At 37.2% G+C, this 12,217-nt stretch overlaps 1 protein-coding gene across 1 annotated transcript in view; it reads right to left on the reverse strand.

Annotated features, from left to right (window-relative positions):
* Nucleotides 1-12,217, reverse strand: part of LOC124721780 (potassium voltage-gated channel subfamily H member 2) — an 887,059-nt gene that overhangs the window by 19,906 nt on the left and 854,936 nt on the right. Inside the window, exon 19 of the mRNA XM_047246894.1 lies at nucleotides 4,850-5,042. Coding sequence (XP_047102850.1) covers nucleotides 4,850-5,042 — 193 coding nt within the window. The remainder of the gene's footprint in view (nucleotides 1-4,849; nucleotides 5,043-12,217) is intronic.

Raw genomic sequence — 12,217 nt, forward strand, 5'->3', positions numbered from 1 at the left:
GTATCTGACAGTGTTTCATATTCTCCAGTCATCCTGAGAATCAGTGTGGAGAACAGGTCACAGACACTTGGGCTACATACTCCAGCCGCAGCTTCTTCCCACATGAGAAGCCACTTTCCAGCCAGTGTCTCACTAGTCTTTGAAGCCTTTAGTTACGCACCATTGACCAGTAGAGTTTTGATGAACAGTAGAGTTTTGACCCTGCCGTTATTATGTTTGTGGTTTGGATTGCTCCCTGGGCTGTTGTATGTACTTTAGATGACTTTCCTATGATCTGGATTTGTTTTGGGCTAGCCATTCACTTCACAAACTCTGATGTCATTGACCTCAGGAACCATCTGTCTGTTCTAAAGTCTCTGCATTACTGTCAGTATGAATGATCATAAACTGTGTTCTACATACACAAAGTATGGTAGAAAACATGTGGTGGACATCTTGCATAAACACCTCTAAGGAACATTTTACTTTTGCTATCTGGTTGCCATGTCACTTTTCAAAGATATATGAAGAATATCTAAGCTACTTAAGTGAAATGTATGCCGACCACTGGCCTTCCTCTGAATCTGAGAAAGTACACATTTATCAGTGAAAGTCTTTTACTGTATTTTTCAATCTTAGGTCACACAAATCATATCATAACTGGCTTAGAGTTCTCAGCAAGTGACCATCAGATGATCTGTTTAAAAAGAAATAAAAAAGAATAGTAAAATACTAGGAAACTAAATTACAAAAGAAACTAATATATAAATGACTTGCTCCACACCATGGTGATTTATTGTGCAAAATGATCCATGGAACATGAAAATAACTAACTAACTTCCTGAATGTGGAGAGTCAGAAACGTCAAAATGATCCTCCGTAAAATGAGGAAACCATTTTCATGACTTTATCCCCATACATGATGCAAATGTTTCTGATTGCCTCCACTGCTGTCACCCCTCTATTGAATTCAAACAGAAGAATAAGTCAGAAATGATCTGAATTATCCAATTGACACTCATTTTCTAGTGTCCACAGCTCCTCTCGCTATATCCAACTGACAACATGTAACCTCAAGTAACAACAGTCAACTACAATTAAAAATGGTAATTGACAAATAAACCCATTACAACCAGAATACCAACATGCAAAACAAAAATGCTGCAAAATTATACACCATCCTAATAGTTTAAAAATATTCACAATATGACACTGATTGTAAGACACATCCTTCTCAAAGCAGACATTAGGAAAACATTATGTAATTACTGGGAGTAGTTACATACTTTCTTAATTAGTTTTCACTAGTAGTGGGCTTATTCAAAATGTAAAATTGACTGTGAGGTGTACCCTTCTCAAACCTGCCTGGCTCCAAATCTGAGTGGTTAGCACATCTGACCGGCATGTGGAGGACCGGAGTTCAATTCCTGGGACTGCAAGGGATTTTTCCTTAGTGGGAGGACTGAAATGGGATGCACTCAGCCTCAGGATCCCAACTGAGGAATTACTTGACTGTGTAGTAGCAGCTCCATGTAAGAAAAACTTATAACAGCCAATAGAGTGGTATACTAGCCCCATGCCACTCTATATTACATCCAGTGATGTCACTGACAGATGGTGACATGGCAATTTGTTGGTACTGATGGGCCAGCCATGGCCTGTGGAAGGAGTTTACATTACTAATAGTATTATTCACAAAATAAAATTAATTGTGATACATCCTTCTCATAGTGAAAACAAGCAAAAAAAATGTAAATACTAGTTACAGTTTCACAATTCAATTTTTTTATTAGTTTTCACTGTGAGAAGGGAAGTTTATATTTCAAATGTGTTTAATCCTTTTTTTTTTTTTTTTGCAACTTAAGAGTTACCAGTATCATACTATTATGAGGTTTCTGCAGCCTTCAGATCACCAATAAGATAAGGGGTATGTTTAACTGGGAATGCCCCTCCTACCCTGTTTAGCTGTACTTTATTGCTATGTAATGTATTCAAGTTCATGTGCTGCATATACAAGATAGTCTGATTTTGTAATTTAGTTTCCTTGTATTTACTATCCCTTCTTTTTAAACAGATATTCCAATGGTAACTTTCCAAGTACTTGAAACCAATTAAGGTACTATTTTTGTGACACAAGGCTGAAAACTACATTAAGAGAATTTTGTTTGCAACACTGTGTTTCCCTTAGGCAATGTGCCCACACTGTGTTACCCTTTTTATCCCATGAAACAAAAATCTTGGCTACCAATTTATGGATGTGGAGTCCATCTCAGTCCATCAGATTTGTGATGTGAAAAGTTCAGAATGTGCTGATAGTACAGGCACTGCACAAAGGGTTTTAATATAACAATGCACACTCAGTACAAGGACTGTTACTTGGAGACATGTAATTGCCTTACAATTAGGAGCATAAATTATGTTGAATTGTTCTTGCTGAACACTGACATTGCCCTCATTCCTGGCACTGAACAATGGGAATGTAAGGATGGAATTGTGCACTGATACTAAAGGTTATAGGACATACACAATTTTAGTGTAAATCCAGGAAGGCTCAGAAAAAGTAACTGCTTATGGCTCAGAAGTACTGTACATCCCTCAGAAGAGTTTACCTACAGTTAAGGTAAAATATTTTGCAACTGTGTGAGCATTTTGTAAGCAGCCACCATTTTTTTTTACTAATTCATTACTTATTGTAATGACCATAGATCTTTATGCTGGCTGGAAAGCATGCAAGTTCTGTGAGGATGACTAGCAAGATGGACACTGAGAACTGAGAAGTACATTGCTACTGTAATATGCAATCAAGCACGCAAACATGAAGACGCTGACTGCTATTTGGGTAATAGCTAGGAGGTACATCTTGGCACAATGGATGGACCAGCACTGCTGAAGACAGCACTGTATAAAACAGGCTGTCCAAGTCAGAGTGCTTGCCAGTGGGCACTATTGGACAGGACAGACAGGTAGCTGGGCTTTAGTCTACATGACCTTACCATATAAGTTTAGCGCATGCTGGCAGGGGTAGCCAGGGAGTCCGTGCATAAGCAGAATGTTTGCAATAAGATAACCTGGTGGGGAGCCTAAACTGGCTGCACTTACTTGAGGGCAAGCTCAGGGACACCCAGAAGTGCACACGCCCTATGGACTGCCATTAAAACAATCCGGTATAAAAATAGCTACAATCCAAGAACAGAAATGAGTTGCTTGTTATCTTATTTTAGTTACTGCTCACCAACCAGTACTCCAGTATCTGATTTCAAGCTATTTGTAAAGACCCTTGATAGAATCACGTAGTTGACATAACACACTATATAAGCCATTGAAGATAATGCAAGTGATGTGGTATCAATTGTTGCTGCAGATGTTCCATTCCATCAAATGGGAGTTGAGAATCAATGGATCAGGAAGTACACTGACTACATCACCATATACTGTTCTCAAAACTTTAGCAGCCACCAAAGCTCGAATAATCACCTAATTCCATGCGAAAGACATAAATTTCACAAACACAAAACCATGTATAATGATGTAATTGTATCTCATTAAAAGCTTGTATCACAGGCAATTTCATGATATAATATTGCCTGCAGGATGACAGTTGGACATCACAAAAAATCAAAATGGTTTCATGCATTATTTTCTTAAGATGTTGGGAGATTTACATGTGAATGTTGACAGTGAACAAAGATACTGGGACTGCACAATAACTGTCATGACTTTCTCACACAATATGTCAAGCAAGACACTATAGCTTTTATGATAGTATTTGTACTTCATTTCAAATCTGAAGTAATGATGGGTATCTCCATTTCAACCTGATGATATTGTGAATTCTTGCATCAGGCAACATCATACAACAGAAAAGTTCTACGTGATTTTACAAACTTATTTTACTAGATATTTGGACATTGCTGGGACATTCAGAACTCAATGTAATTAGCATTGCTAGATTAAATGTTGGTTTTCATTGATGATTCTGCTCTTGTATGTGGTACAATCTTGTAGAAACTATGTAGTAACAACTGACTTAGAGGCATTTGAGCAGTCACTCTGTCATTACAAAAATGTGATGGAAATGAACCCTAATGTATGGTATAACAAAAATCATTTTAAGTCATGCTGTTTATCATGATTCATGGAGTATAGACATAGGTGTAGACACTTAAGATTTATTGAAAGACACAGCATGTACATCCATATATTCACTCAACTATCAATGAACTGTTACATAAATGCTGATTATTACTTACAGCAAAATGTTTTTAAGTTAAGATCCACTTATTGTAGTATCTTTACTACATACTCCTGGATTCCAAAGGAGACAAAACATCAAAAATTATTGTGTTTTCTAGTATCAGTTTGTGTACTTTGAACTAAAATATTGCTTTAATTTGGGAACAAAGCTGATCATCACACTGCAAAGTTACAGACAGTAAAAGTGTAGCAGTAGATACTTGCTGTGAAACCCATCATTTACTTTTATATCGTAGTTCATACTCCCTGTGTAGTTTCTGTCTATGCTCATAAAGAAAGTGATGCATGAATGTAAGTACAGCATGTTGCAGTCAGTGGTCATATAGCAGCAAAGTTTTACACTCTGTGCTTCACATACACCAATGAACATTTGTGACTTTTGAGAGAAACATATATTACCTACATTGTTTCTATCCAGCTGTTAACAGATGTAATTTAGATCCCTTTGTATTATCAGTTTATAGGCATTTCACTATTTATGTGGTATTTCCTCATACCATTGTTAAATAGGTTTAAAAACAATATAAAAAACAACACAATTTTACTCAGAATTATAACAATAACAAAATATGTTTTTCTGAATCACATGTCATATGTAAAAAGCACAGTAACTGACCTGCATAAGATCTACTGGTTGTGACTGACTGCGTTGTGGAATGCGTGATGCTGAATGCTTGTAATGTGGATGCCTGGAGGTAAGTTCAGGAGTCACTTGCTGTGGGACGGAGTGGTGAGAGTGTGACTGGTGTTGTAAATCCATACTGTTACTGCCAGTGGCAGCATGCCGGAAATCTTCCATTGGTGTTGGCCTGAAAACATAATTTTCACAATATTTGAGAGAGTTATTTCCAAACTCTGGACAATGGCCAAGCATAATAATTTCATTTTCTATTATGAGAATTTTGCAGCAGTTCATTTCCTGAAATGATTTTACTTTACTGTTTGGCCATGATAAGACGATTCACATGGTGCCTATTGGAAACAGTAGGAGGTGTGCCTTGTCCTCACATTATAACTGCCGAGGGGAGAGGGGAGATGAAGGGGAAACAGCACTAACTTCTTTGCACAGTGCTGCCACCATTACCCATGCATTGTGCTTATATGAAAGCAGAAGTGACACACATGAAAATATTGCCAGCACTTCAAGACAAATGAATATTTTCCAATTAGTGACAATTTTCTCTGCTACTGGCAGCACCAGCAAAATTTGTTGACTTATCATTGCCAAAATGTACATACAGTGAATTATGCAGTATCAGAGCAGAGACAGAACAAGATTTTTGTAAAACATGTGTTTTAAGTTACTGTGCAATGACATGGCAAGTAAAAATAACTGCACTTATCAGATTTCTGTTTATGAAACTCCACTTCATTCAACAGGAAATATCATGTTTTACTTTTCATAAAATCGTGAGAAATTGTCTTCTAACATCATCAATCAGATATTTTTCTAGATATACATACAGAAGACTAACACTGTAGCTTTTGTTAAAATTATTTTAATAATTATATGTATACTTCTTCAAGTTATTTACATGCTAAAGTTATCTTGTGAATAGCAATTATGATCCAAAGTGTCACTTCCAAAATCAATGAGTTGCAGAATAAAATATTCTGCATAAATCACAACTAGTCTTTCAACAGTGTTTTAAACCTTTTATCATCAATAGTACACATGAAGTATGCAGAATTATATTATGTGAAACAAAAATTAATTTATATCAGGCACTGGGACAGGAATTGATTCAGCAGGACTGACAGACAAGTTCAAGCACATAATTTTGCAGCTAAATGTTTAGGCTTTTATTAACAGAGATGAACTGCATAAATAAATAAATAAACTGGTATAACCATTATTCTATTAGTTCAGAAATATCCTACAAAAATCTTGAATAATCATGAGTAATATAATTACATAACTGATAACAAGCAAGACACACAAAAGTATACAACTATTATATTATTAGAGCTGCAAAACCTATTGCAGCAGGGCGGCTTGTGTTCCAAAATGATATAGATAGCTATATGTTAGGTGTAACCACACTGGAAGGATATCAGTTGAGAAACCATACCAACATATAGTTCCTGAAGATGAACAGTGGTCTTTTCAGTACTTGCCAGGTCAATAGTCTAGATAACTGACTGCTCTCACTCTGTAACATTAACCAATATGAGAGTGCTATGATCGTACTGCAAATGGCTGAAAGCAACAAAATACTACATTCATTATATTTTCTGAGAATGTATGGCTTCACCGGTTTAGTAGCACTTCTAGCTAAGTGCGTACAGGGTTATCAACAGAAAATCAAATAAGTGTAATGCAGGAATACATCTAATAATGAATAAGAAAAGGAGAATGCAGGTAAGCAACAATGAACAGCAAGGTGGAAGCAGTATCATAGCCATGTTAGACACAAAGCCAACACCCACAAAAGTAGTAGAAGATTATATATACCTACTAGCTCAGCAAATGCTGAAGAGACAAAGATTGTATGATGAGTTAAAAGAAATTTTTCAGTCCATTAAGGGAGAAAAAATTTAACTGTAATGAAACTGGAGTTCAATAATATGAAAAGGGAGAGAAAGAAAGCTAGTAGGGCAATGTAGACTGGGAGAAATGAATGTCAGTAGAAGCAGCTTGATATAATTTTGCACAGAGCACAGTTTTATTATTGCTAACACTATGTATAAGAATCAGAATAGAAGATTTTGTAGATGGAAGAGACCTGGAGACATTGGAAAGTTTCAGATCAGTTACATAATTGTAAGACAGTGACTTTTGAAACCAGATTTTAAACTGCAAAATATTCCCTGGGACAGATACCAACTCTAGCCATAATTTAATGGTTATGAACTGCAAATTAAAACGGAAGAAATTTTAGGCCAGCATGAAATTAAGGAGATGGGACCATAACTTTATTCAATGGTTGGCTGAAAGAAGACATTTGAGCAACTGTGTGAGATAAAATACTAATAAAAGGCAACAGAGGATAAAATAGGCATAAGACAAGACCTAGTAGAAATCCTTGCATAACAGACCAAACACTGAATTCAAATGAGGGAAGGACAAAATGTAAAAATGAAGAAAAGGAACCAGGAAAAAATGAGACTTACAGGAAGTCCAAAATGGGAAAGCAAAGATGAGAAATGAGATGTCTTTCGGTGAACACTCAGCACAGATTCAGGAAAAAGCCCTTATGTTAGACACGGACTGCTTTGTTCTTACGTAACATCTTGCCAACAACAGACGGATGTGAACAGGCAGATTCTATCTTTCTAGATTTTTGAAAGGCATTTCACTCTGTCTCGTATCACTGACCAATAACCAAGACACTGTCATATTGAATATCTTCACAGATACAAGATGGGTCAATGAATATTTGTCTAATAGAACCCAGTATGCTCTGCTGGTCAGCAAAAGTTATACAAAAATGACAATAACATCAAATGTTCCATAATGTTTTCAATGTACACTCTAGACCAAAAAAAATTATGTCTCATTGAGGAATTATCAAAATGGGATGGAAATGGATAGATGTGATGTACATGTATAGACAAATAAATGATTACAACTTCAGAAACAACAGATGATTCATTAAAGAAAAAGAGGTTCACAAACTGAGCAAGATAATAGTGTTTCTGCACCTCTGGCCCTTATGAAAGCAGTTATTTTTCTTAGCATTTATTAATAGAGTAGTTGGATTTGCTCCCGAGTGATATCATGCCTAATTCTGTCCAACTGGCACATTAGATCTTCAAAATCCCAATCTGGTTGGAGGGCTCTGCCCACGGTACTACAAACATTGTTAATTCGGCAGAGATATGGTGACATTGCTGACCTAGGTAGGGTTTGGTAGGTATGAAGACAACCAGGAGTAACTCTCCCCATGTGTGGGCAGGCATTATCTTCATGAAATGTAAGCCCAGGATGGCTTGCCATGAAGGGCAGCAAAATGGGGCAAAGAATATTGTCTACATACAACTGTGCTGTAAGAGTGCCATGGATGTCAACCAAAGAGGCAATGCCATGATAACAAATGGCACCCTATACCATGACTCCTGGTTATCAGGGCATATGATGGGTGACAGTCAGCTTGGTATCCCACAGCTCTCTGGGGCATCTCCAAACTTGTCTTCTGCCTGGAATCTCATTGACTGGAGTATAATTGTCTTCAGTGATGAGTTATGCTTCGAATTGAGCCCCAATGACCAGGAAAGACTTGTCTCGAGATGCCCCGGACAGCAGTGGGATACCAACCTGACTGATGCCTACCATATGGCCTAACAACCAGGAGTGACAGTCTGGAGTGCCATTTATGATCAAAGTAGCATCCCTTTGGTTGTCATCTATGGCACCCTTACAGTACAGCAGTACACATACGATATTTTACGCCCCATTTTGTTGCCCTTCATGGCAAGCCATCCTGGGCATACATTTCAGCAAGATAATGTCTGTCCGCACATGGTGAGAGTTTCTTTGTCTTCATGTTTATCAAACCCTACTATGGCCAGCACGTTTTCCATTATGGGCAGAGCTTTCCAACAAGCTCGGCATTTTGATGATCTAACAAGCAAACTGGACAGAATTTGGCATGATATCGCTCACGACAACATCCAACAACTCTATAACTTATGTCAAGCAAAATAACTGCTTACATACGGGTCAGAGGTGGACCAACATGTTATTGACTTGTAAAATTTGTGAAGCTCTTTCTCTTGAATAAATCATCCAGTTTTTCTGAAATTGTGATCATTTATTTGTCTGTACACGTACATCAGTAAATCTACTTATTTCTGCCCCATTCAGACAATTCCTTTGTGTGTGTGTGTGTGTGTGTGTGTGTGTGTGTTTTTTTTTCGTGTATATAAATGATATACCAGATAATATCAGCAGCAGCACTATATGATTATTCACTGGTGATACACTTGTCTACATGAAAGTATCATCATTGGACAACTGTAAGGAAATGCAGAAAGACTTGAACAAATTTTCCACTTGATATAATGAATGGTAGCTCTCTTTAAATTTTGGAATATATAATATAATAGCTATAACAAAGAGAAAGCCCTCAGTAGTAGCAGATTATAAGAGTAGGAGTGCACATCTTGATACTGCCACATTTTGTAGGTATTTATGGGCAATACCAAAAAGTGAAATGAAATGAGATGACCATGAAAATCAATATTTTAAAAGGTAAATGGAAGACCCAGATCTGTTAGAATGGTATTGGAAAAGTAAAGTACATCTGTAAAAGAAATTATGTACAGGATACTAGTGCAACCAATTCCACAGTATTGTATTGTTAATTTACAGCCTTATCAAGTACACATGACAAACACTGAAGGAATTCATATACATGCAACAGGATAACATGGTGCTACAATCCATATGAAGGAGTGAAGAGTTGCTCAGGCAATTTAAATGCAAATCCAAGGAAGAAACCCCTGTTGGATAAAGTTAGAGACTGGTCCAAAAAAGAACATGCAACTATTATGCTACTGCCATCATATATCTCATAAAGATTGTGAGACCAAGAGAAGAGAGATTAGTGCACTTACAAGGGCATATAGACATTAGTGGGATACAACAGAAAATCAGTACTGCTATGAGTACCCTCCAGTATGCACTGTACCATAGCTTGTGGAGTATAAATCTAGATCCTTACTTTGAGCTCTTTATTAGTCACCTTGATTAGTTGTGGTGCTTTCTGTCAGATAAGAAAGAAATGTTTAATGATGTGTGGCAATTCCAACATGGATTTTTGAATAGATTCTGAGAGGAGAAGTAATAGAGAAACATTATTTGGACTGCACAATGAGCTTTTAATGATTAATTTTCTAATTCCTGTGCTATAAGTTAGTAAGCCCTATCTTGATAATGTCTTGGCAATGGAAACTACAAGAAAGCAAATAACTGGTAGTGCTATAAGCAATCTACTGCCTTAAAGTACAGGGACACAACACTGGTAACCTGAGAACAGAATGAAGATAAAATATTTTAAAAATTATTTACAATTTAAAAACCGGCAGGAAATTTATAGAGCATGAACATTAACAAAGAACCACTGTTAAATTTAACAGAATCTATTATATACTTTAGTAGCTACTTGAAAATAACTTTATCAGTAAACTAATTAGAGGGAGGATTAAGAGACCTGGAATCACTACAGACATTGAGGTAATTTGTAAAAGAAAAATACAGTGTTTTATGTTAGTAAGAAGTAGGGTATGAAACAAAAAATGTGACTGGATAAAAGATATCTTTGTAAAATGCATGCAGAGCACTGTCTTGGATTGATAGACATCGATAGATTTAGAATTAGATTCAAATGTATCCCAGAGGAGTATGTTCAGACCATTACCATTTCTGTTGTTGTGTTGTCTCTAAATAACTAAATGGACAATATTAATAGTGTTGTGGCATAGAAAGACAGCCACACCATGGAAGTAGCTGAAAGGCACGCGTTTAGCAGGCAAGAGAGAGGTCTGTAACAGGATACGTAATGAATGCTATAAAGAAAAGTACGTAGCTTCTGGACTACTTAACTTTAATCCATCCTTTTGGTACATCTGGTGATTGTGGCAATACAAGTGAGACTCTTTAGATACATGCAATGTTACAAATGGCGCCTTGCTAGGTCATAGCCATGGACTTAGCTGAAGGCTATTCTAACTATCTGCTCGGCAAATAAGCGAGGCTTCGTCATTGTAGTCGCTAGCAAAGTAGTCCGTACAATTGGGGCGAGTGCTAGTCCGTATCTCGAGACCTGCCTTGTGGTGGCGCTCGGTCTGCGATCACACAGTGGCGACTCGCGGGTCCGACATGTACTAATGGACCGCGGCCGATTTAAAGCTACCACCTAGCAAGTGTGGTGTCTGGCGGTGACACCACAAATAGTAATGACAGATTTTTAGCAGATGATGCAGTTATCTATAAAGAAATAATATCTGAAAATCAATTATACGTAGCAGCTGGCAGGCTATCATTGGGGATGCTAGAAAAATGTGGTCAGTCAACTATGAAGATTGTTTCTAAAAGACTCATGGCCCACCCTAGACTATTGCTCAACTACGTAGGACTCATACCAAGCAGAACTAAAGGGGGATATTAATTGTAAACAAAGAAGGGCTCCATGAATGGTCACAAGCTTGTTTGACTCTTACAATCATGTCATGAAAACACTGAAAAGCATCAACTGGCAATCAATTGAAAAAAAAAAACTTATTTAAACTTCAAAATATGTGAATGAAATGAGAAGAAATCACCAATATTTGATACAATGGTAACACACTCTACCATGGACTTCACACTGGTTTGCACAGTATGGATGTAGATATAGCATGATTCTACAGCAGCAGGAGTAGCAACCATGCACACAAGTGTGAGTTTTGTGGAGGGCCTACAGCGCCATGACCAGCACTGGATTAACACTGCTGTGAGCCTTGTGAACACTGAGTTGTGCAGGCTGCTGCTGACTGAAAAATATCATATGAATGCAGTGTTCGTTGCCACAATTGAGAGATGGGGATATACTAGACATGGTCTACACCTGAATAAGAGAGGGGAAGATAGGTTGGCTGAGCTTCTTCCATAAAATGTTTGGGGCCCCACATCACACAGAGCAAGAACCCTGCAGTTACTGGTGTCAGAGAGAATCCTTTTTTATGTTAGAATCAGGAGTCAAGCAGATTGTTAAAAACAAATAACAGAAGAGCCCCAAAAATGCTTAAGAATGCCCAGAAAAGTAAGGTCAGTTTATTTCATTAGGATATTAGAGGACTAGGTAATAAGGTAGAAGAGCTTATTGTCCGTTTGGAAAATTAGGAGAGCTCTGAAAAGATAATCACCCTGTGCCCATCAGAGTACCACATAACCACAGCATTAGAGACGGTAAATTTAAAATATTACACTCTAGCACCTCACTTATGTAGAACTAAAATGAGAAGAGAGAGAACACAAGTTCACAAACATTGAGACAAGTAT

The sequence above is a fragment of the Schistocerca piceifrons genome, chromosome X, assembly GCF_021461385.2.
Source record: "Schistocerca piceifrons isolate TAMUIC-IGC-003096 chromosome X, iqSchPice1.1, whole genome shotgun sequence".
NCBI classification, from domain to species: domain Eukaryota; kingdom Metazoa; phylum Arthropoda; class Insecta; order Orthoptera; family Acrididae; genus Schistocerca; species Schistocerca piceifrons.